The 26,866-nt window shown below is 42.6% G+C and overlaps 1 protein-coding gene across 1 annotated transcript in view; it reads right to left on the bottom strand.

Moving 5' to 3' along the window:
• Nucleotides 1–60: 60 nt before the first annotated feature.
• LOC139389643 (sodium- and chloride-dependent GABA transporter ine-like) overlaps nucleotides 61–26,866 on the bottom strand; it is a 46,007-nt gene continuing 19,201 nt past the window's right edge. Inside the window, exons 3-14 of the mRNA XM_071136508.1 lie at nucleotides 25,453–25,663; nucleotides 25,083–25,215; nucleotides 24,500–24,634; nucleotides 24,158–24,261; nucleotides 9,065–9,189; nucleotides 6,555–6,667; nucleotides 4,773–4,913; nucleotides 4,331–4,430; nucleotides 4,083–4,183; nucleotides 3,754–3,924; nucleotides 2,602–3,073; nucleotides 61–2,496 (exon numbers count right to left, since the gene is read on the bottom strand). Coding sequence (XP_070992609.1) covers nucleotides 2,963–3,073; nucleotides 3,754–3,924; nucleotides 4,083–4,183; nucleotides 4,331–4,430; nucleotides 4,773–4,913; nucleotides 6,555–6,667; nucleotides 9,065–9,189; nucleotides 24,158–24,261; nucleotides 24,500–24,634; nucleotides 25,083–25,215; nucleotides 25,453–25,663 — 1,445 coding nt within the window. The 3' untranslated portion in view covers nucleotides 61–2,496; nucleotides 2,602–2,962. The remainder of the gene's footprint in view (nucleotides 2,497–2,601; nucleotides 3,074–3,753; nucleotides 3,925–4,082; nucleotides 4,184–4,330; nucleotides 4,431–4,772; nucleotides 4,914–6,554; nucleotides 6,668–9,064; nucleotides 9,190–24,157; nucleotides 24,262–24,499; nucleotides 24,635–25,082; nucleotides 25,216–25,452; nucleotides 25,664–26,866) is intronic.

Genomic DNA, 26,866 nt, shown 5'->3' with positions numbered 1-26,866 from the left:
TTATGCTCTTCAGAAGAGACACATTGATGAATTGAAAGGGCTCCTAAAAATCAAAACATATTTGCCAATAATGTTCTTTATTTGACACAAATAGCTCTGCGTGATAAACAGGTATTATGAATCAAATTTTATTTTTCAATGTTTCAGATATAAAAAAATAAGTCAAACTGAAAGTACACTATAAACAAGATACATGTAAATAAAAAAGAGAAATCATTATTTTATGCTAAATCAATTAAAAAAAAGGAGAAAGTTGCTATTTTAAAAGCGTAATATGAGCATAAACATTTCTACCATGAAAGTAGTACCCCCATGGAGAAGTCAATGGAGAAATAGTAACAGTGTGTTTGTTATTTCATAAACCATTTTGTTTGATACAACAAAAAACATTTGAAAATAAATTAAAATGTATAAAATATTTGGTTTGAATGTATGAGAATAATGAATAAAAAACAACCAGCAGCAGTAACCCCGCATTTTGTGACAACCATACAATTGCATAGAATAAGAAAAGTGTATCAGGCATGATTATATTTTTAACCCCTTATTGTGGTTCGTGCAATGGTAGAAATAGACGATTGTCATCATAAACGAATTAGTCAAAACTAAATGCTGTTTGACAAACAGACACAAAATGCATCTAAACAGCTAACTAAATGGGAATTTGATCATGTTTTATATCAAAAGAGAGTTAACACTAAATTATAATTGTGTGAATGTTTTAATGATCCTTAAGATGGGTTGGTGATAATCTCTATGATATATTTTGGGTATTTTCATCAAAGTATTGACAATCCAAAATCAATATTTTTGATACATGGCACTTGTGGCAGGTGGCAAATGCATCTTCACTTAGTCACATATTTATGTGACCCCTCAAAAGACCCCATTGTATTTATTTCATACATTTTACCATCTAAATCATGTCTAATCATATTTATTTATTTGAGCCTTTCAGTCCGATAGTCCATGACAATTCCAATGTCATTGGATCTTTTAATGATAAAAGGCACTCCTTGTAAAGCTGAGATCCAATTGTCATTGTTGTAACAAACACGAAGACACACAACTGAGGCACACACTTTGGCAGAGTAATAAGTAAAATAGAAAACTCCAACCAGAACCCCAAAACTTCAAAGTCCATTCAAGTGTAAAAAGTGCTGATGAATGATGTCAGAACATTGGACTCATCCCACTAACGGATGTCATAGCAGCACTGCAGTGGTTTCCTTCCTCACAGTTAACCTCTATACATCTAATTGCATATATATATTTTTTAACCTTTAGGCAAGTCAGTTTTAAGAACAAATTCTTATTTAAAATGATGGCCTACCGGGGAACAGTGGGTTAACTGCCTTGTTCAGGGGCAGAACGACAGATTTTTACTTTGTTGATCAATATTTCACCTGAGCCTCATCTGACCTCACTGTGAGTAAAAACCTTGGCCACAAGGTGACGATGATTCGCGACTTTCGGATGATATGAAATATGCCGCTATCGGAGGCTATCGCTTGTGTGTGTATTGGCTACATTGGCTTTTACATTTGGTGAAAATTGTTCGTCAATTTATGTTGGGAGACACAATGTGTTAGGTCCAGCGGAGAGAATAGCTGATTGAAGAGATTACCAGAGGGACGAGTTGTCCTCCGGAGTTCATAGTCTAGTGGCATGATGAATGATGTTTTACCATATCATAATCAGGGGTGAAAGTAAGGCGGTACCGCGTCCTGGCAAATTAAATATTGGGGGGTACGCCGTACTAGTAAAACTTGAGCCTATTACACCATTATTTAACATTACTGCATGTCAGCAGCATGAACAATTTGCGATTTGACGTGCGCGTGTAGCCTACTAGAGCGCCGTTGTTAAGTCATTGTTTGACAATTAGATGAAAACGTTGTGTTTATGCCACATTAAAAGGCATAGGCGACGTGTACAAAAGGCTATGGGAAGCTAAGCTATCCCTAAAGTACATTTAATTAAATTGCCAAAATGATATAGCCTAATTATCTTGATCCTGTCAATACAAAAAAATATAAAATCATTCAAAATAGGCTACACCAGAAAGCATGATTCGGCCACAGAGGATCAATGGCTTCTTACTCACCTGGGATATGGCTGATGTTCTCCGCTGCTTCTAATAAGATGGGCTACTGTTCGCTCAATTAAGTTAAGACCCAGCCAGGCATATCGCAATACTTAAAAAATACAATCGCGGAAAAACTGTTTGGAAAGCAAATTGCTATACAGACATGACAATGAAGAGACTCCAACCGGTCTGTTAGTTATCAAAATGCTTAACTTAATTGAGCGAACAGTAGCCCATCTTATTAGAAGCAGCGGAGAACATCAGCCATATCCCAGGTGAGTAAGAAGCCATTGATCCTCTGTGGCCGAATCATGCTTTCTGGTGTAGCCTATTTTGAATGATTTTATATTTTTTTGTATTGACATATCCCAGGTGAGTGTGCATATTCACTGTCTTTGTCATTGGGTCTGCGCCACTTTTGTTTTTGGACAATCATTTCCTCCTCCAGATTAGATGGACGTCATATTGTATTGGTGTCTCCCCTTTTCGTTGGCCAATTATATGAATCAGACATCATCGTTTTTATTAATATGTTTGTAAGTGTCAGAGTAGGCTAACCTGTAATATTTGTATTATAAAAAAAAGTGTGTGTAAGCACTTGGGTATCCAGTACCTGTAAGGCAATAAAGTGCTTCCGGGCAAGGACATGTCATGGCACTTGAAGGACATATTTTAGGTCCATAACCTATGGTTTTACCTTGACTGTTTCCCCTGTCTATTTCACTATAGGTTAGGTGTCATGGTATCAGTGATTCATAGAATAAATACTTGAAAAGTTATTTACATAAACTACCCAACAACCTCCCCACCCTAATAGAGGACTCACACAGTCACTGTGACTCACGAACCTAGACACAGTGCTTTTGTCCCTGTTCACAGATGAGTGATAAAGACAACAGACTCCGGGATGTCCACTCTCTCCTTCTCTGGTAGATGGTTGACGGGGTCCAACTCTATTGTAGGAGTCATGGCTGTTTTTATCCTCTGGGGGCACAGAATCGATAAAAGAAGAGGTTCAGAGTCACATACATAGTTTAACTTCTACGGTTTCTGCCAATGCCCAGAACATATTTATATGACTGCCATGTGGAATAACTGTACAGTGTGTGTTCTCTCTCTCTCTCACACACACACAGTCCCCTCGGTTGAGTCGCTCTCTCTCGCTCGCGCTCAAAGCCAACTGACATTTACTCCTGATGTGTTGAACTGCTGCACCCTCTATAACCACTGTGGTTATTATTTCACCCTGCTGGTCACCTATAAACATTTGAACATCTTGAAGAACAATCTGTCCTTAATGGCCATATAATCTCCACTCGGCAATGGCAGAAGAGGACTGGCCACCCCTCGGAGCCTTGTTCCTCTCTAGGTTTCTGCCTTTATAGGGAGTATTTCCTAGCCACCGTGCATCTGCATCGCTTGCTCTTTGAGGTTTAAAGGTTGGGTATCTGTAAATCACAACTGCTCATGTAAAAAGGGCCTTATAAAATACATTTGATTTATTGATTTGTGTGTGAGTGTGTGCGTGACTGTGTGTATATATATGTGTGAGTACCCGTGTACTTGTTCAGTATGTATGCACGATGCTAAAACAGTATCTGTGATCTAAAAGTATATATGTATCAGTATGCATGTTTTGTTTGGTTTACTGAACAGATGCTCACCTGCATCAGTGTGCCCTTATTTCTGCAGATCTCATGCAGGGCTCCCAGGGGGATCCAAACGATGGAGACCAGGGAGATTCCCCAGCCCACCACCTCTGCCCAGACAGGGTATGTGTATGACTTCCCATAGCGAGCGGGTGTGTACTGGACGATGCTGGAGATCAGAATGCACTGCAGGGGAGGAGGTTACACTTGGATGAAACCTCTAATACAACGAATGGATCATAAAGTCGTAGGTACGGCTATCACTACTAATCCTCATCACCGTCATTACGCTAACTGTCCTCATCACCATCATCAAAAAGACGTGAGTTGGCCATAGCACTCACCATGACCAGCACAGGGGAGAAGAAGATCCAGCAGGAGCAGAAATAGATGTTGGGAGCCTTTCCCAACATCCTCTTGATCACGATGGTCATCCGCCGCAGTCCTGCAATAACATATTGCATTAAATACTTACATTTACTCAGACATACATACTGTCTATAAAGCAAAGTGTTTTTATTGTATTGTATTGTATAAATACACAACAGGCTGTTGAATTTCATCAAAATGGGAGAGAAGGTGAGGTTATTACCAAAAACCCAGCAGACAGCGAGGACCTCAAAGAAGGCCAGGAACATGAGAGACACCACAGCAGTGTAGTGGTCCATCAGCTGGAATACGTACATTCCCCCCTGTATATGTGTGTGTGTGTGTGTGTGTGTGTGTGGGGGGGGGGGGGGGGGGGGGGGGGGGTGGACGAGAGCGGGAGAGAATGAGAAAGGTTTAATTATAAAAAGGTTAATTTCCTGACTGCATCTTGTTGTCAATCTACTGGGGGAAAAGCAACCCACTCCACAAGACAGAATCATCTGGTCAACCATGCACTACTTACTGTCTGTATGTGTCTTAGTCGTCTACTGATAGAAACTAAAATAAAACAGGTCCAAACATGAGTATACTGTCTCATTCCGAGAGAGAGGAGGGGGCGGGGCGTTACCCGATGGATAGTAAGAATATCTGACAGATCACCTTACCTTAGTGATGTGAGGAATGCCTAGAAGAAAGCCAATAACACAGACAGTCAGAACGATGATCTCCTGTCTCTTCAGGACACGTAGCACCTTGGGGCCACAGCCGTCCATTATGGACGTCACCGCCACCTCCACCATAGCAAACTGCAGAGCAAAGTACAGTGGGGAAAGTGAACTGAGCAGTTGTGGAAGTTGAGGCTGCTCTAAAGTTGCCCCAGGTGATTTATTTTTCTGAAAAAAACTATACTAAGGAATTCCACTAGGCCTATCCTATCCCCATTGTTTAAGTGAAAGACAGACAATTTATGGCAGCCAGGCAAGTTGAGCCTGCTCTGTGGTTGTTCCATTTGGCAGGGGATTAAAAAAAAATAAAACATTAAAAGAACCAAACTGCAAAAACATCCTGAAGCCTAACATATTTACACTGAGGCGTCGCAAAAGTGGTCTGTTTTTTTTTAACCTGCTACACTGGAAACGTAACTTTTGGTCAGGGCGTGGAGAGCGAGCCACTTTATTTTATTGCTCTCACAGGGGGGGTGGGATTTACTTTACAAGCGGTAGTCACCTAGCAAGAAAACAAGGTAGGGCTAGGTATCAACAGCAAAGTAAAGTGGAGAGCGAGCTCTGCTTTCTATAGATGTGCGCCATGCCAAACATGTGATTTCCATGAATCTTATTGGTCAAGACACACACAAGACATAGGCTACGAATTGTGCTCAAGTTGACAAATGAGGCAAGTCAGTCCCAAAAAAAACAGGTCTACTTTGTCCCTGTTTTCAACGCTTTTACGGCAAAAAAAAGTGGGCCTCCCGAGTGGCATGCTTGAGGCGTGACTACAGACCCGGTTTTGATCCCAGGCTGTGTCACAACCGGCCATGCCCAGGAGACCCATGAGGCGGTGCACAATTGGCCTAGCCTCGTCTGGGTTAGGGGAGGGTTTGGCAGGCCAGGATATTCTTGTCCCATCGCACTCTAGCAACTCGTTGTGGCGGACCGGGCGCCTGCAAGCTGACTTCGGTCACCAGCTGGACAGTGTGTCTTCGACACATTGGTGTGGCTGGCTTATGGGTTAAGCGAAGAGTTTGTCAAGAAGCAGTGCAGCTTGGCAGGGTCGTGTTTCAGAGGACGTGGCACTCGACCTTCGCCTCTCCTGAGTTCGTAGGGGAGTTGAAGCGATGGGACAAGACTAACTACCAATTGGATGTCATGAAATCGGGGAGAAAAGTAAAAAATAAAAAGGGTATTAAACTACATAAAAGTGGTGGAGCAAATGCCCTGCTCGCCACGCGTTTGCCGGCAGCCCTGCGTCCTCTCTTCCCTCATCAGTCAGCCGAGCAGTTAAGAGCATTGGGCCAGTAACCAAAAGGTTGCTGGTTCGAATCCCTGAGCTGACTCGGTGAAAAATCTGTTGTTGTGACCTTGAGTAATGCACTTACCCTAAATGCTCCTGTAAGTCACTCTGGATAAGAGCATCTGCTAAATGACTCAAATGTAAATGTCAAATGTAATCAATCTGGGGTGGCAGGTAGCCTAGTGGTTAGAGCGTTGGACTTGTAACCAAAAAGGTTGCAAGATCGAATCCCCGAGCTGACAAGGTAAAAATCTGTCGTTCTGCCCCTGAACAAGGCAGTTAACCCAGTGTTCCTAGGCCGTCATTGAAAATAAGAATTTGTTCTTAACCGACTTGCCTAGTTAAATATTAAAAAGGTAGTAATTGTTGTATGACCTACAATGTCTGTTTTTACCAAAAGTGGTCTCCGAAAATAGATTACATGAGTGTCTAACCTGACTGTCCAGTCCCAGGCAGAGAAGCATGAAGAAGAACAGAGGAGCCCACAACTGGGGCAGAGGCATAGTGGAGAAGACCTCTGGATACACCACAAACACCAACCCAGGACCTGTGGCACACAAACGCAACATAGGATATCAAACAAGAAGGGTAGGAAAACACCCACAACATTAGCACGGGTAAAGACACTGGTTTAGAGGTTGACAAGGCCAACGATGCCAAGTTGGAAACATTGTACAGATTAATGAACCAGTTTCCCTGGCACTGATTAACCAGTGGTTATCTCATCCGACACTAGGAAGTCAAAGCGTTCAATAACAAAACATGGTAGACGGGACACCTTCTCCACCCTCATGCAGTTGACCTCATTAGTAATATGACCTAACAAAACATTTTACATTAATGGAAAATTGTGGCATACAGAAAGATGATAGCAATGGTCATGTAATAAATATATCTGGGTCGGTTTCATTCCATTCACAATTACCTGAGGAAGTGTCATGCTAGGAATGGGAAACAAAACGATCTAATCATTCATCATAAATAATCTTCCACAAATTATTAACTCAGAGGCAACTGAACACTGAACACTTCTGAAGTCACAAGAGGTCAGTGGGTGTCAAACAGTTGGTCAGCAGTGAGTCAGTGGTATCCAAGACCATATTTGGGACTGATCCAAGCCAGAGCAGGTGCTCATCAGCAGAACACAGCAGGCACAACAGCTAATCCCTAATTGACTTTCTTCAAAAAGGTCCTAATACACTGTGTGAACAATATAAACTTTTGCTGTTACACCTACAGTTCATCTCAAGCTAATGCAAGTTTAATTCCCCATTCATTACATATATAATAGAGTATTTGTTTTAGAACAAAATCCTAGAGGTAGACATCCAAGTGGTAAGCTGACATCCACTATTCAGAGCACCCTCCTTTCCTATTGTCTCCGCATAGAAAAACTTAAATAACTACAGTGGGTATTTACTTAGTTACTACCCAGCAAACCAAAATAGGTTATGTGAAAGTTTCACAGGAATTGAATGGGAATCTTCATGTTCTGGGAATGTTCCCTGTTTGCTGGGTATTTTCTGTCCTGGTTATCCACCGACTATGACACTCATTCATGAAATAACTACTTCATAATCCATAATATTGAGCCAGTAATAAAACACTTGTGGTGAGAAAGAGAGACCACTTTCATCTCTTACTTCATTGTCTATCCCTATAACCAGTACAGTAGTTATGGTATTCCATCAGAGGATTTATACCTCTTTTCACATAAGTCACATTGTTCGCCTGTTAAATAATAGCAGAGAGAGACAGAGAGAAAGAGACAACGAGGGAGAGAGAGAGAGAGGGACAACGAGGGAGAGAGAGAGAGGGAGAGAGAGAGAGAGAACGAGGGAGAGAAATAGAAAGGGTTCATTTTAAAAAGGTTCATTTCTTGACCGCATCATGTTCTCAATTTACTTGGGGAAGAACAACCCACTCCACAAGTCATTAGTGACTAATGTGTCCTTTTTTATAGTTCCAAAATGATCTGTGTGTATTTTAGAGCCTCACCAAATCCGGTTTCCCAAATTGTAATATGGGAAATTCCTATTCGGTCACAGCTTAGGATAGGACTGAGACTAGAAATTCTGTTCTGTTGATTCAAATGTCTTTACACGGGTCATGACAGAAACTACTTTGGAAGCTCTGGTGACGCTTGTCTCACGGGCATGCTAACTGGTCACCCAGGTCTACTCAGTGGGTGTGTCCAAATAATCTCTCCTTCTTCCTGAAGTGTGCACTCATTCACTACTCCCCACACATTTAAAAGCATTAGATTGGTGTAAACATGGGCTAAAGGGAGTTTTCTATGTACAAGTAATTTCCATTCAAATCCATGAAGGGAAGTGAACAAGTGCACACTTCTACTGGGACTCAAACCAGTGTGATGCAGCCTGGCCCAGCCCTCTGAGCTCCGCCTGCCTGCTTGCCTGTTAGGTAGGGAGAACTGTCTGCTTCTACAAAAGCAATTACTCCAAATGCTGTAGTTTTCCCACACTAGCACCCCAGAAAGAAGAAGTGCATCATTGTGAATTAATACCTTTGTATTCTACGCTGTGTCAGTGTAAGTTTTCCAGGAACTAATAACATGAGGAAGGTGTTAGTTCTGAACTCAATTGGACTTTTATGAGTATTATTCCCAAGAGTTATTCACAGGAGTATATGGGTCACATTTGTACCTATTTCCCTTCATACACTGCCCTAAACATCTATCTGTCAATGGTGAAGTTGTTTGATGGTACTATTAGTATGTCATGTTACCACTGACTATGACAAATGAACACAAATGAATTAACAAACGTAGTGGTTAAAAGATGATGAATCATGATCCCCTGGGACCATGAGAGGAAGTTTTAGGAGACAATAACCCATCCAAACATTAAATAGACACTCTGGAAATGAAAAATAGATGGATGAATAACATCAAAGACGTCTCACTTGAACAGGAAGTACTTACCATCTGTGGCGATGTTGTCTACTGGGAGGTTGTGGACATGAGCCATGTAGCCAATGGCTGAGAATATCACAAAACCAGCTAGGATACTGGTGGCTGAGTTAGCTAAAGAGACAATCAATGTGTCCCTAGGGGAGGACCAGAACAGAAACAGTCACAAACATGGTCAAATGGATCACTAAGGAGAACTAAACCAGCCTTTTTGACTGAAGGACAGTCAAATCAAATGTTATGTCACATGCGTCGAATACAATGGCTGGAGACTTAACCGTGAAATGCTTTCTTACGAGAACTTCCCAACGATGCAGAGTAAAAAAATTATAATAAAAGAGAATATTAACAGTTGAATAAAATACACAAAAAAATGTAGCTAGATACAGGAAGTACCAGTACCAGTTGTACGAGGTATTTGAGGTAGATATGTACATGAAGACAGGGTAAAGTGATTATTATCTATCCTGATGCCTAGTCAGAGTCAAATAAAGAATAGAGTAGCAGCAGCATATGGTGAGTGTAAAAGTGTACGTGTATGTGAATTGGTTTTGTGTGAGAGTGTCAGTGAAGTGTGTGAGTGATTATAGTTTTTTTCCCCTCTTCCATTTAACCTTTATTTAACTAGGCAAGAAGAACAAATTCTTATTTACAATGACGGCCTGAACGACTGATTTTTACCTTGTCAGCTCTGGGATTCAATCCAGCAGCCTTTCAGTTACTGGCCCAACGCTCTAACCATTAGGCTACATGCACCATGTAGCCATGGTTTTAAAAAGGCACACACACTTGTCTATGTAAGGTCCTACAGTTGACAGTGCATGTCAGAGCAAAAACCAAGCAGCGAAGTTGAAGGAATTGTCCGTAGTGCTCCAAGACAAGATTGTGTCGAGGCATAGATCTGAGGAAGGGTATCTAAATATTTATTCAGCATTGAAGGTCTCCAGGAACACAGTGGCCTCCATCATTCTTAAATGGAATTAGTTTGGAACCACCAAGACTATTCCTAGAGCTGGTCGCCCGGCCAAACTCAGCAATCGGGGGAGAAGGGCCTTAGTCATTGAGGTGAAGTACAGAGAGATCCTTGATGAAAACCTGCTCCAGGGCACTCAGGACCTCAGACTGGGGCGAAGGGTTACCTTTCAACAGGACAACGATTAAGCACACAGCCAAGACAACGCAGGAGTGGCTTCGGGAGATAAGTGGCCCAGCCAGAGCCCAAACATCTCTGGAGAAACCTGAAACTAGTTGTGCAGTGACGCTCCTCATTCTACTAACCGAGCTTGAGAGGATCTGCAGAGAATAATGGGAGAAACTCCCCAAATGCAGGTGTGCCAAGCTTGTAGTGTAATACCTAAGACTCAAGGCTGTAGTCGCTGCCAAAAGGTTCTTTATAACAAAATATTGAGTAAAAGGTCTGACTACTTATGTAAATGTTTTTTATTTATTTTTAATACATTTGCAAAAATTTCTAAAAACGTGTTTTTGCCTTGTCATTATGGGGTATTGTGTGTACAGTCGAGGCCAAAAGTTTTGAGAATGACACAAACATTAATTTTCACAAAGTTTGCTATCTCAGTTTGTATGATGGCAGTTTGCATATACTCCAGAATGTTATGAAGAGTGATCAGATGAATTGCAATTAATTGCATAGTCCCTCTTTGCCATAAAAATTAACTGAATCCCCAAAAAACATTTCCACTGCATTTCAGCCCTGCCACAAAAGGACCAGCTGACATGTCAGTGATTCTCTCGTTAACACAGGTGTGAGTGTTGACGAGGACAAGGCTGGGGATCACTCTGTCATGCTGATTGAGTTTGAATAACAGACTGGAAGTTTCAAAAGGAGGGTGATGCTTGGAATCATTGTTCTTCCTCTGTCAACCATAGTTACCTGCAAGGAAACACGTGCCGTCATCATTACTTTGCACAAAAAAGGGCTTCACAGGCAAGGATATTGCTGCCAGTAAGATTGCACCTAAATCAACCATTTATCAGATCATCAATAACTTCAAGGAGAGCAGTTCAATTGTTGTGAAGAAGGCTTCAGGGTGCCCAAGAAAGTCCAGCAAGCACCAGGACCGTATCCTAAAGTTGATTCAGCTGCGGGATCAGGGCACCACCAGTAAAGAGCTTGCTCAGGAATGGCAGCAGGCAGGTGTGAGTGCATCTGCACGCACAGTGAGGCGAAGACTTTCGGAGGATGGTCTGGTGTCAAGAAGGGCAGCAAAGAAGCCACTTCTCTCTAGGAAAAAACATCAGGGACAGGCTGATATTCTGCATAAAGTACAGGGATTGGACTGCTGAGGACTGGGGTAAAGTCATTTTCCGGGCATCTGGAAAAAAGCTTGTCCAGAGAAGACAAAGTGAGCGCTACCATCAGTCCTGTGTCATGCCAACAGTAAAGCATCCTGAGACCATTCATGTGTGGTGTTGCTTCTCAGCCAAGGGAGTGGGCTCACTCACAGTTTTGCCTAAGAACACAGCCATGAATAAAGAAATGGTACCAACACATCCTCCGAGAGCAACTTCTCCAAACTATCCTGGAACAGTTTAGTAACGAACAATGCCTTTTCCAGCATGATGGAGCACCTTGCAATAAGGCAAAAGTGATAACAAAGTGGCTCGGGGAACAAAACATTGATATTTTGGGTCCATGGCCAGGAAACTCCCCAGACCTTAATCCCATTGAGAAATTGAGGTCAATCCTCAAGAGGCGGGTGGACAAACAAAACCCCACAAATTCTGACAAACTCCAAGCATTGATTATGCAAGAATGGGCTGCCATCAGTCAGGTTGTGGCCCAGAACTTAATTGACAGCATGCCAGGGCAGATTGCAGAGGTCTTGAAAAAGAAGGGTGAACACTGCAAATATTGACTCTTTGCATCAACTTCATGTAATTGTCAATAAAAGCCTTTAACACTTATGAAATGCTTGTAATTTTTTTTCAGTATTCCATAGTAACATCTGACAAAAATATCTAAAGACACCGTGCTTCTACACCTGCATTGCTTGCTGTTTGGGGTTTTAGGCTGGGTTTCTGTACAGCACTTTGAGATATCAGCTGATGTACGAAGGGCTATATAAATACATTTGATTTGATTTGAAGCAGCAAACTTTGTGGAAATTAATATTTGTGTCATTCTCAGAACTTTTGGCCACGACTGTAGATTGATGAGGGAAAAAACTATTTAATCCATTTTAAAATAAGGATAACATTAAAAAATATATATATTTAAAGTCAAGTGATCTGTGCATACTTTCAGAATGCACGGTTTGTACTGTAAAGTCAGTGCAAGATAGGGTCAGTGCAGATAGTCTGGGTAACCATTTAATTAAGTATTTAGCAGTCTTATTGCTTGGACGTAGAAGCCTGTTGGTCCGAGAGCAGTCTTCACGACTGGGAGGGTATGTGTGGACAATGTTTTTTATTAAAAAAATTTTACCCCCTTTTTCTCCCCAATTTCGTGATATTGTTAGTAGCTACTATCTTGTCTCATCGCTACAACTCCCGTACGGGCTCGGGAGAGAAGGTTGAAAGTCATGCTTCCTCCGATACACAACCCAACCAAGCCGCACTGCTTCTTAACACAGCGCGTATCCAACCCTGAAGCCAGCCCCACCAATGTGTCAGAGGAAACACTGTGCACCTGGCAACCTTGGTTAGCGTGCACTGCGCCTGGCCCACCACAGGAGTCGCTGGTGTGCGATGAGACAAGGATATCCCTACCGGCCAAACCCTCCCTAACCCGGACGATGCTAGGCCAATTGTGCATCGCCCCACGGACCTCCCGGTCGCGGCCGGTTACGACAGAGACTGGGCGCGAACCCAGAGTCTCTGGTGGTACAGCTGGCACTGCAGTACAGCACCCTTAACCACTGCGCCACCCGGGAGGCATGTGTGGACAATGTTAAAGTCCTTAGTGATGTGGACGCCAAGGAACTTGAAGCTCTTGACTTGCTCTACTACAGCCCTGTGGATGTGTTCTCCCCTCTCTCTCCTGTAGTCCACGATCACCTCCTTGGTATTACTGACGTTGAGGGAGAGGTTGTTGTCCTAGCACCACACTGCTAAGTCTCTGACCTCCACTCTGTATTCTGTCTCATCGCCATCAGACCTACCATCGATAGGACAAAGCACACACCCCTGAGGTGGCGGATGTGTAGTTGCCTACCCTCCCCTCCTGGGGCCAGCCCATCAGGAAGTCCAGGGTCCTCATTTACAAAAAGAAATGTTCATAAACCATGCGTGCAATAATTTCTAAGCAAAGTGTGGGATTTATCAATTCGTACTGACACTTGAAAATGTGTGGGACTTATCAATTTGTACATCTACTTGAGAATGTGTGTAAATTTAAGCACACCTCTGACCATGCGTACCAACAGCACCTTATGGGTGAAAAGTCAAACTGATAATGAAATACCATCCACCAAATGGAGAAAGGATTGACATACTGGACCAAATCATAAACTATGAAGAAAAAGATAATACATGAATAGTTTATTCATGTAGTTCTTTTATAGACACTTAAGCTACTAATAGTTCTCAGGGTGCTATCAAATTCATAAACATGAAGCCATTAAAGCCTAATTGAATAAAAAAAGTCAAATTAGAAAGAGAGTGGTATGCAAGGTTGGAGGCAATTTAGTTAAACAATATAAAAAGGCAACAGAGGCATTGTGACTTCTCCAAAATGGCAAATCTTGCATTGCTGGAGGATCTGGCACAAGCTGCGTTACGCAGGGAGCGTGTTTTCAATGAGCAGTTTTTTTTTGCTGAGAGCGACACTTGGCTTATTAGTAGATTTTGTTTTCCAAGGCATATTTTATTGCATCTCTGCAACCAACTCTCTCCAGAAAGGGAGACGAAACGCACCAATGCCATCCCAGTTGAAACCCACGTCCTCTCCACTCTGGGATTTTTGGCCACTGGAACATTCCAACGGGAGATTGCGGATCGGTCTGGCATTTCACAACCAACCATGAGCCGGATATTGCCTGCAGTCCTTCATGGCATTATTTCATTGACCACCACAATACATACAGTTTCCAGACACTGCTGTACAGCAGGACAGAGTGAAAAGGGATTTGCATACAGGTTTCGGGGCGGTTGCTGGGCAATACTTTCAGCTCCCGCCAAAGATTTTCTATTGGGTTCACGTCTAGAGACTGGCTAGGCCACTCCAGGACCTTGAGATGCTTCTTACGGAGCCACTCCTTAGTTGCCCTGGCTGTCTGTTTCGGGTCGTTGTCATGCTGGAAGACCCAGCCACGTTTCATCTTCAATGCCCTTGCTGATGGAAGGAGGTTTTCACTCAAAATCTCACGATACATGGCCCCATGCATTCTTTCCTTTACATGGATCAGTTGTCCTGGTCCCTTTGAAGAAAAACAGCCCCAAAGCATGATGTTTCCACCCCCATGCTTCACAGTAGGTATGGTGTTCTTTGGATGCAACTCAGCATTCTTTGTCCTCCAAACATAACGAGTTGAGTTTTTACCAAAAAGTTATATTTTGGTTTCATCTGACCATATGACATTCTCCCAATCTTCTTATGGATCATCCAAATGCTCTCTAGCAAACTTCAGACGGGCCTGGACATGTACTGGCTTAAGCAGGGGGACACGTCTGGCACTGCAGGATTTGAGTCCCTGGCGGCGTAGTGTGTTACTGATGGTAGGCTTTGTTACTTTGGTCCCAGCTCTCTGCAGGTCATTCACTAGGTCCCCCCGTGTGGTTCTGGGATTTTTGCTCACCGTTCTTGTGAGCATTTTGACCCCACGGGGTGAGATCTTGCGTGGAGCCCCAGATCGAGGGAGATTATTAGTGGTCTTGTATGTCTTCCATTTCCTAATAATTGCTCCCACAGTTGATTTCTTCAAACCAAGCTGCTTACCTATTGCAGATTCAGTCTTCCCAGCCTGGTGCAGGTCTACAATTTTGTTTCTGGTGTCCTTTGACAGCTCTTTGGTCTTGGCCATAGTGGAATTTGGAGTGTGACTGTTTGAGGTTGTGGACAGGTGTCTTTTATACTGATAACAAGTTCAAACAGGTGCCATTAATACAGGTAACGAGTTGGATTTGGGGGCGCCATTTTAATTTTTGGATGAAAAACGTTCCCGTTTTAAACAAGATATTTTGTCACGAAAAGATGCTCAACTATGCATATAATTGACAGCTTTGGAAAGAAGACACTGACGTTTCCAAAACTGCAACGATATTGTCTGTGAGTGCCACAGAACTGATGTTACAGGCAAAACCCAGATAAAAATCCAACCAGGAAGTGCCGCATTTTTTGAAACCGCCTCATGCCAATGACTCCTTATATGGCTGTGAATGAGCTACGAATGAGCTTACATTTTTCACGTTTTCCCCAAGGTGTCTACAGCATTGTGACGTCTTTTTAGGCATTTCCCTTGAAGAATGGCTGTAAGGGACCATATATGGCATGTGGTCACATGGTGTCTCCCGCAGAAAACCTTGCGTAAAATACTGAGGTAGCCATATTTCCAATCGCTTCTTATGAGAAACCAACTGCCTCGACGGATATATTATCAAATATATTTGTTAAAAACACCTTGAGGATGGATCCTAAACAACGTTTGCCGTGTTTCTGTCGATATTATGGAGCAAATTTTGTAAAAAGTTTGGTGTTATAGTTGTAGCATTTTAGGGTCGATTTCTCAGCCAAGCATGATGAACAAACGGGAGCTATTTCGCCTACAAAAATAATATTTTTGGAAAAAAGGAACATTTGCTATCTAACTGGGAGTCTCCACAGTGAAAGCATCTGAAGTTCTTCAAAGGTAAATTATTTAATTTGGTTGCTTTTCTTATTTTCGTGAAAATGTTGCCTGCTGCCAGCAGAGCCTAGCATAGCATTCTGCCATGATAAACTTACACAAATGCTTGTCTAGCGTTGGCTGTAACGCATATTTTGAAAATCTGAGATGACAGTGTTGTTAACAAAAGGCTAAGCTTGTGTTTGAATATATTTATTTCACTTCATTTGCGATTTTCATGAATAGGAAAAGTTTATAGGGGTATTTATGTCCGTTGCGTTATGCTAATGCATTTGAGGCTATGATTACGCTCCCGGATACGGGTTTGCTCGTCGCAAAGGGTTAAAGAAGAAGTTACAGGTCTGTGAGAGCCAGAAATCTTGCTTGTTTGTAGGTGACCAAATACTTATTTTCCACCATAATTTGAAAATAAATTCATTAAAAATCCTACAATGTGATTTTCTGGATTTTTGTTTTAGATTCCGTCTCACAGTTGAAGTGTACCTATGATAAAAATTACAGACCTCTACATGCTTTGTAAGTAGGAAAACCTGAAAAATCAGCAGTGTAACAAATACTTGTTCTCCCCACTGTATGTGCATAGTCACTTTAACTATACATTCATGTACATACTACCTCAATTATCCCAACCAACCGGTGCCCCCACACATTGGCTACCAGGGCTATCTGCATTGTCTCCCGCCACCCACCACCCCCTCTTTTACGCTACTGCTACTCTGTTTATCATATATGCAGTCACTTTAACCATATCTACATGTACATGCTACCTCAAATCAGCCTGACTAACCAGTGCCTGTATACAGCCTCGCTACTGTCTATTTCTTTACTTACCTATTGTTCACCTAATACTTTTTCAACTTAGAAATTGCACTGTTGGTTAGAGCCTGTAAGTAAGCATTTCACTAAGGTCTACACCTTCTGTATTCGGCGCAGGTGACAAATAAACTTTAAATTGATTTGATGACTGCCCTCACAAACCCCTCAAACCAACAAGAGGCAAGGTACAACCAAGCCCATGCACGCACAAGAACAGTGGAATGCACCATAGACCTGCCAAAAGAACATTGGCAGTGCTTGTCTGGGACAGGAGGCACTGCAATACCAGCCTAGCAAGGTTTGCCTCTGAAATGACATTACTTTAAATGCCATTACATGAATGTAATACAATGTGCAAATTCATTTTTTAGGTTTTCTACATCGTCAAGGCTTGCAGTGTGCTCCACAACATTGCAATGAAAAATGACATTCCACTGAATGATCCAACCAGACCCGATGAGCCCATGCCTGACGGAGTGTTTCCCCACGATCCATACCTCCGGCACTGAGGACAAGAGTCAATATCATACAACAGTTTAAGGTATCTGTTCTTCCAAATATTGTAATCAAATCAACAAGGAAAACACATTTACATTGCACCAGAATTTACTGTCTCACATGTTTGACACAATCAACAAGTTCTTTCAAGGATTGATTTCTCGCTCTTAGGCCGTTGCATACATCTTCCAGCTGCTGATTGAGTCCTAGAAACAATATTTTTTTATCTTATTTGTCAAGCCATTGCTGAGGGCTCCAAAAGTATGGCTTTTGTTCCACTTAGGTGATCAAAAGTTCAATTTCTCCCTCCAAAAGTTTTTTTTCTTTGTCTTCTTTGATTTCTCCATGTTGGCAGACAGAAATTAGTGACATTTCTTGTAACTTTAAAGGGAATATTTGTGACCATAAATGGTCATTTAGGGTGTTTCTTTATGTAAATGAGCATGCATGTGCACTAGCACAGTGTTTTAGAACGTGTCTGATTTATCAAGGCAAAATACTTACAGGTGTGTGTAAATACCAACTTTTTTTTAAACTTGCGAACATCATACATTTTCTTCGTACGAGTTAATTTAGAAGTTTTTCTACGCGACATTGACAAATGAGGGCCCAGGATCCAGTTGCAGAGGGAGGTTTTCAGACCCAGGGTTGAAGGTGACTATGGTGTTGAACGCTGACCTGTAGTCTATGAACAGCAGTCTCACACAGTTATTTCCACTCTTGTCCAAGTGTGAGAGGGCAGTGTAAAGTGCAATTGAGATTGCGTCATCGGTGGATCTGTAGGGGGAGGTACACAAATTGAAGTGGGTCCAGGGTGTCTGAGATGATGGTGTTGATGTGTGTCATGACCAGCCTTTCAATGCACTTCATAATTACAGATGTGAGTGCTACAGGTTGATAGTCATTTAGGCTGGTTACCTTGGAGTTCTTGTTCAGTTTGAAACATATTGGGATTACAGACTGGGACAAGGATAGATTGAAAAAGTCCGTTGAGACCAGGGGTTGGAACTGGTTCAGGGAACAGAACCATTCTGTAACTAGAGGACTTCTGATATCTCGAGGAGTATAATTGTCTTAATCGGTTGTCAAATACTGTCTTTTTGCTAGCTAGGGCCATCTACTTTAAATGCTGCCTGTCTTCCTATTAGCCTACTTGGTGTGTGAACTGCTGACTTACTCATAACTTGCAGGTGATTGTTGACACATCAACCAGGATTAAGGGGCAGAGAAATTTGTGACTGTTGTGGTTTTGGTAATCAGTGTCAGTGTCATTGTCAAAACTAAGATCGTCGGCAAAACAAAGACGTTCTGCCTAGTTATTTTATGAAGGAAGAGTAGAAGGCTCCACACCACTCTCACTTGAGTATTTTACCTAGTTATTTTCAGATTCTCTCATTTTGCTGTTTTGTAGCTTTGGCATGTATTTTCTATCCCAGTTCACTTTACAGACACTCCCCACCCCTTGGCTGCAACCCTTCTAATTTAGTGTACCCTTTGCGCAATTCCTAGTCTCCGGCAGGATTTGGAACTGCCGATATGTGGTCAAGAACGCTGAGTTCATTCCAGTCCTTAGACTTTTTGGCCCTGACAGAGACATGGATCACCCCAGAGAACACTGCTACTCCAGCTGCTCTGTCTTCATCCGACTACATTTTCTCTCATAGTCCGACAGCTTCTGGTCATCGCGGTGGTGGCACAGGGCAGCTCGTTCCTCCTAAGTGGAGATTCTCTCTTTTCTCCCTCACTCACCTGACCATCTCCTCATTTGAATTCCATGCAGTCACCGTCACTTGTCCACTTAACATTGCTGTCATTGATCGCACACCATGTACCCTTAGAGCTTGTGCCAAACAAGGGCCACGGGACGATTCCCGGCCCGAGACACATTTCTGCCAGGCCCGCACAATTATTTAGGTTATCATTCATTTTTGGCCTGTTTCCATATAGCCCACGATGTGCTGCACTACAAGTCACAGCAAGTACTGCAAATGTGCTGCACGCCAAACGGCAGTACTTTGACACACACGCACCCCTCCTCCCAGATCCACACCCACACTGTAGTGCATCATATCATCACTAAATGGCACGGACCGAATCTTCTACCGGAACAAAAGTTTAAACATGTTGTAGGCTAAATGTCAATGCCAAGTTTTGGTTCCAATGGTCATTGCTGTTGCCTACAGAAAATGTCATCTTAGTTGTCAAAAAGTTTTTAGAAAAAGGATCCACACGCCATACATTACATTACATTACTACTAAAAGAAAAATAGGATACACAAGCAAGTATAAATGAGTCAACAGTTGCATCATCTACTTTATGAAATTACAGCCTGATGCCCTTGCATCAGTGAATTCAATGTCAATTGTGCTGCCATCATGTGTTCCATTTACCGCGTCCGCGGAGGGAAAGTGTACAGACACATGCCATAGACCTAGCTAGGCTACTAAAATGTTGCAGTCTGGCTTCGGTTTTAAAGATTGACAATGAATACCCCCCCCCAAAAAACATGCAAAGGAGAAACATGTAAGCCTATTACAGCAGCATTTGAGCAGTAGCCTAGGCTGGCTCCTATAACATTTTGAGTAGGGATGCACGATATATCGGTGAACATTTAGGAATCGGCTGATATTGGCCAAAAATGCCAACATCGGCCAATGTCTAGTTTAACGCCAATGTTAAAAACCGATGTCAAAGATACCTTGCATACCTATATAACATAGGTACATGACGTAATGATGCTACGTAAAATTGTGCTACATGTGCAACTCAGCATTCCTAACCTAGCCCACAATGTCTGCTGTGTGGATCGAGCAGTCAACAAGTCGAGCAGTCATTTGAAAGAGTAAGAACATTTCAGCGAGACAACTCAAAGGTGAAATCCATTAAAGCCAAGACAATTTAATTAATTGCCCTTGACAATCAATCGTTCTCTGTCGTGAGTGATGTTGGCTTTAGCCGACTGGTCAAGCACCGGTGCACACTACCAAGTGCGCTATTTTTCAAATGTTGCCTACCGGAGTTACACAGTAATAGTGTCACTGCTATTAGCTTCACAACATACATACTATGAAACGCCGTTTAGGTCTTTGCGTGTAAAAACGATACAGTAGCACTGTCAAAGCTGTACAAAAAAAGTCTGCAAACAAGAAAACACCGACCACAAACGATGTGTTTACAATACCGCGTTGGTAAAGCATAATTTGTTTGACCGCAACTTCTGGGGTAGCTAGCTTTAGCTTGGTACCTAGCTAGCACCAATACAACCAGCCCGAAAACAATGACCAAACTCTTCTCTGTCCTGGCACCCCAATGGTGGACCACTCACCCGGAACAACAGGGGCTTTCACGCAAGACTCAGCATTGTATTCCTCAACGCAAGCATAAAAGGCATTTAACTTTTTGGGGAGTTCTGCATCACTGGGCATCTTACGGCTGGGTTTCACGTTATAGCATTAAAGCCCTGCCACATCCGACAATCTTTGGAGCCAGTGTATTAGGATTCCACTTTCCTCCTATATTGTCCTTTTGCATGCTAGATGTCTAGTGGGCTTTCTTGTATGCGTCCATGTCCTGTTCCTTGTAAGCCGTAGCTCTTGCCTTTTGTTCAGCTTGGATATTGCCTGTAATCCATGTTTTTTGGTTTGGATACGTTCATGTAGTCACTGTGAGAATAATGTTGTCTATGCACTTATTGATGCAGCCGCAACGCTATCCAATGAATCAAGGAACATATCCCAGTCTGTACTTGAAAAACAGCCTTGTAGCATTCTGTCTGCTTCATTGGACCACTTCCGTATTTTACCCCCTTTTTCGATCTCGTGTCGTCGCTGCAACTCCCCAACGAGCTCGGGAGGTGAAGGTCGAGTCATACGTCCTCCAAAACATGACCCATAAAACTGCGCTTTAAAAAAAAGATAATGTTAACCCCTTTGTCTCCCCAATCTCGTGCTATCCATTGGTAGTTACAGTCTTACCTTATCACTGCAACTCCCGTTCGGTCTCAGTAGAGGTGAAGGTTGAGAGCCGTTCTTCCTCCGAAACACAACCCAACCAAGCCGCACTGCTGACACAATTCCCACTTAACCCGGAAGCCAGCCGCACCAATGTGTCGGAGGAAACACTGTACACCTGACGACTGTGTCAGTGTGCACTGCGCCCAGCCCACCAGAGGAGTTGCTTGAGCATGATGGGACATGGACATCCCTGCCGGCCGAACCCTCCCCTAACCCGGACAACGCTGGGCCAATTGTGCGCCCGGTCGCGGGAGATCGGTACAAGACTCGAACCCAGAATCTCTAGTGGCACAGCTAACACGGCGATGCCGTGCCTTAGACCAGTGTGCCACTCTAAACCGTGCTTCTTAACACCTGCCCGCTTAACCCGGAAGCCAGCTGCACCAATGTGTCGGAGGAAACACCGTTCAACTGACGACAGAGGTCAGCCTGTAGGCGCCCGGTCCCCCACAAGAAGTTGCTAGAGCGTGATGAACAAAGTAAAGCCCCCCCGGACAAACCCTCCACTAAACCGGTGGGACAATTGTGTGCCGCCCTATGGGACTCCCGATCACAGCCGGTTGTGATACTGCCTTGGATCGAACCCAGATCTGTAGTGACGCCTCTAGTACTTCGATGCAGTGCCTTAGACCGCTGTGCCACTCGGGAGGCCCTGAGGTAGGACAGTTTTAAGTCTCCCTGTGTTAAAGTCGCCGGCCACCAGAAATGCTGACTCTGGATTGCGGTTTTTGTTTGTTTATGGCCCCATACAGTTCGTTGAATGCCAAAGTGGCGTTGGCTTGTGGAGGGATGTAGACAGCCATGATAATTACAGAGGAGAAAGCTCTTGGTAGATAAAAGGGTCTGCAGCTTACCATGAGGTATTCTATATCAGTGAAGCAAAAGCTTGAGATTTCCTTCACACTGGAAGCAGTGCACCAGTTGTTGTTTATGAAGAGTCACACCCCTCCCCCTTTGGACTTGCCCTAGTCTGTGGTGAGTAACTACAGTAACTGGCCAGAGTCAAAAAGCAAGGGACAATCCACGTGCTTGGTTGCTTCTGGGGAGTAACCAGGCCCTTGTTTAGCCTGTTTGGGATAGGGGTTCGGATGAAAAGCGTGCCCAGAGTAAACGTCCTGCTACTCAGGCCCAGAAGCTAATATATGCATATTATTAGTAGTATTGGATAGACAACACTCTGACGTTTCTGAAACTGTTTGAATGATGTCTGTGAGTATAACATAACTCATATGGCAGGTGAAAACCTGAGAAAAATCCAACCAGGAAGTGGGAAATCTGAGGTTTGTAGTTTTTCAACTCATTGCCTATCGAATATACAGTGTCTATGGGGTCATATTGCACTTCCTAAGGCTTCCACTAGATGTCAACAGTCTTTAGAACCTTGTTTGATGCTTCTAATGAGAAGTGGGGGCGAATGAGAGCCGATTCAACCAGAGGTCTGGCAGAGTGGCATGAGCTGATCACACGCGCACCCATGAGAGTGACCTGCGTTCCATTGCATTTCTAGGAATTCTCCGGTTGGAACATTATTGAAGATTTGTTAAAAACATCCTAAATATTGATTCTATACATCGTTTGACATGTTTCTACGAACTGTAATATAACATTTTGAACTTTGTCTGAACTTTCGCCTGGACTTGTCCACGCCTCGTGAGTTTGGATTTGTTTACTAAACGGCTAACAAAAGGAGGTATTTGGACATAAATGATGGACTTTATCGAACAAAACAAACATTTATTGTGGAACTGGGATTCCTGGGAGTGCATTCTGATGAAGATCAGAGGTAAGTGAATATTTGTAACACTATTTCTGACTTTTACTGACTCCACAACATGGCGGGTATCTGCATAGCTTGTTTTTGGGTCTGAGCGCCGTACTCAGATTATTGCATGGTTTGCTTTTTCCATAAAGCTTTTTTGAAACCTGACAACGGTTGCATTAAGGAGAAGTATATCTATAATTCTGTGCATAATACTTGTATCTTTTATCAAAGTTTATTATGGGTATTTCTGTAAATTGATGTGGCTATCTGAAAATGTGCCGGATGTTTTCAAGGCACAACATTACTGACCACAAAGCGCCAATGTAAACTGAGATTTTTGGATATAAATATGAACTTTATCAAACAAAACATACATGTATTGTGTAACATGAAGTCCTATGAGTGCCATCTGATTCATTTTATCTCTATTTCTGCTTTTTGTGACTCCTCTCTTTGTCTGGAAAATGGCTGTATGTGTTTTTGTGACTAGGCTCTGACCTAATATAATCATAATCATAGCTTTCCCTTTTTGAAATTGGACACGATGGGTAGATTAACAAGAAGTTAAGCTTTAATTTGGTGTATTGCACTTGTGAATGTATGAGAGTTAAATAGTTCTAAAAAATATTTTGGAATTTCACTCTGCCTTCCGCTAGCGGAACCCCTAGCCGTAAGAAGTTAGAAACCATTGCCACAGCTTTACGCCTTTGTTAAAGCCAAGTATTCTCAATTCGCATAGACCATCTGCAAAACACCCCCTCACAACACCCCCATCGCACACACTATGTCTATTTAGCTGTTGTCACAGAAATAAGAGAGAACAAAAGAACTGATTTGAACTAGATTTTCAAAAAGGAGGTGCAGAAGTGCCTCCCTTTGAAGAATGTATGAAGGGGGACCAGTACGAAGAAAATATGAAAATGTATGCACTCACTACTGTAAGTCGCTCTGGATAAGAGCATCTGCTAAATTACCTAAATGCAAATTAAGTTTTAATAATTGACAACTATTACATGCCCTCTCTTGATTGACAGATATTTTGATGTACAAAGCATGTTGGGTCTTATTGAGAAGACACAGTTAACTGCTCTTAGTTACCATGAGACAGTTATTTTTGAACTATAGAATTACACTGTGTATCTGCAGATAAATCATGTGATGACAAAGACAAAGTGGTCCTATAGTGGTACAGGAGACTGCATCTCAAACCTGAGGATGTTATTGTTGAACTTGTTGTAACTGGCCATGGAGATCATGGTACCAAATCCTATTCCAATGGAGTTGAATACCTGGGCTGCAGCGTTAACCCACACCTGCAGTAAGGCAGAGATAAGCGGATAAAGGTGAGCAATGCACACAATGTTTTTACTCATACTGTAAAACAAGAACACAAATACACTTCTGTGCAGTTTCCTAGGCACAGATTAAGCCTAATCTTGGACTAGAAACCTTTTTCAATGGATCCTTTTTTTTGTCCCAGACTAGGCATAATCTGTGTCCGGGAAACTGTCCATTAAATCGTCATTCATCCTCTAATACAGTATGTCACACCTGAACATCAAGCAGCTTGCTCCACTTAGGCTTCAGGAAGTAAAGCATCCCATTCTTGGCCCCAGGAAGCTGGACATTATTGATGAGCAAGACAAACAGCATGAAGTATGGGAACGTGGCGGTGAAATAAACAACCTAAAGCACAGAGTGAGAAGAATAAAAATACTCAGTAAGTATAACATGATTTGAAATGCATTGTAGATCAAAACATACAAGATGTATGAAGCAACAGAGGTGGAACAAATTCTGTCTCCTCTAAATACCAGGAGGAGAAACATGATATTTGACACCCATCTGTTCTCCTCCAACACCCACCAACAATGTAGACTCAAAGGCAATGGAAAACCTTTAGATTTGAATAATGATTCCCCACCGATGAGGCAGCCTGAGAGCATACACAAGTTATAAATGTATACATTTAAGAACAAAGAGTATCTGGTGAATGCAACCATTTAAAATGAAACAGTAATATCTATACATTTCTGTTAGCCAATACCACAAATTACTAACACTAAACAATCTACTGTTCTAAAAAGGAATATCCATAAGTAGCTGCTGTTGCGGGAAGAGAATGCACTCTGACCTTGCCAGTGGATTTGACACCTTTGAAGATGCACAAGTAGACAATGACCCAGGCCAGGATAAGGAGTCCAAACAGCTCCCAGCGTAGTCCTCCTGCCTCCTCAATACCATTGGTTATCTCCAGAAGCCTGTGACTGAGAGAGGAAGTAAGGGTCAGGATGGGAAACAAAGCTAAAGAAACCTTCATAATCATACTGTTATCCTTCAAAAATACAAGAACCCTGACTTTACAGTAATCTGGATGGGACCTCTGTTTTGTGATAAAACAAGCTGTAACAATAACCACAAGAGTCCTGAGCCCTACCCATGCCAGTGACTTCTAGACCCTACATCAATAAAAATGGGATTCATTGAAGAAGATTGATGCTTACTCAAAGTATTGCTGACTGGCCGAATGCAAGTGGGTGGTGTTGCCAGGGAAACCGATGGAGCAGTTACCGACAGCATTCCATGTGTTGTTGCAGGACTGCCAGGGGAAGGTGGCTCGGAATGAGTTGAAGAAGTAGTAGAGCGCCCAGCACATGAGAACATTGTAGTAGGTGCAGAGCACAAAGGAGATCACGACTGTGGCAATGCCCACACCTGTAGAACAACAGGTAGGGCAAAAGGGAAAAGTCATAGAACTTTCTTACAGTGGTGATGCCCCAGCAGCAGTAGCTACTTTCTCCTCTGGTGTCTTTTGTGTGTGGGCCTCCTTCGGACGTGTACTGTATGTAGATCTATAAAGGTAAGCATGGGTAAACTACAATGGTAGTGCTCCCATTACCAATTAGCTGTGGACAAAGATTCATGCATGTGCCTAAAATCCAACAAACACTTTCCAGGAAAGCTCAAGAAGAAGTCCTTTGAGCTTCCTCAAATTAAACAAATAATGTTATGTTCCGGTACCAACAGGACTGACCGGTTCAAAGCGGTGTGTTTGGAAGGCAAAATTGGCCAGGCATGTACACAGATAGAGATCTACCCTTGCCTGAGCACCTGCCCCTTTGCCCTCCCACTTGCCAAGTGCCTTTTTGGGTGGTGGCATAATATTTTTTTTTGTGGACAGTTTGTCATTGATGTTCTGAACCACCCACCAGCCAGTCCCTTGGTTGCACCTGTTGGTCTGCCCTGGAGCTTGCACACAAATCGGTTGCTTTTTCCCGGTCTGCCCACAGAGATTGTGTGTACATTATCCAAACATGAATGTCTTGAGATGCATGAGTATGTGTAGCAAATTACCTATTTTAAATATCAACAGTATTAAAAAGATGGGTCCGCACTCAAAAATATTCATGTTTTAAAATGATTTTCACTGCATCAGGGATAGCGTACACCCGTTTCGGCTCTGCAGCCTTCTGCTGAATTCACAGGTTTTGCACACCAACCAAACTTCTGAGAGAGCGCACTGGTCCTCTTTTGAATACTGTATCAACAGTACTGCCACAGAAGCTGTAGCATAACATTTAATTTACATCATCAAAATGTAGGTCTGGTTGGCTGATACGAGCAACAGAGGCCGGTAAAAAGACAGAGGAGCGGCTGCTTCCACAGACCCAACTCCATCCTTTCTTTAGTTGGGAGTTGCACATGTTTATCAGCAGCAGCACCTGAGATAGTCGACTCTAGCTAACCATCATATACTAAAATATCCACAGGCCACTAACCAGCCAGCCATATCATGAGTTAGAAGATTATGAATATTATACAGTTATTTAGATAATTATTTTACGGATTGTGATTTATTGAACCAGCTTGCTAGCAGATTTACATCAATCATCAACGATCGGCTGACAGCCCACCCAC

Source organism: Oncorhynchus clarkii, chromosome 30, assembly GCF_045791955.1.
Source record: "Oncorhynchus clarkii lewisi isolate Uvic-CL-2024 chromosome 30, UVic_Ocla_1.0, whole genome shotgun sequence".
NCBI lineage: Eukaryota > Metazoa > Chordata > Actinopteri > Salmoniformes > Salmonidae > Oncorhynchus > Oncorhynchus clarkii.
This window is presented reverse-complemented; position numbering and strand designations above follow the sequence as displayed.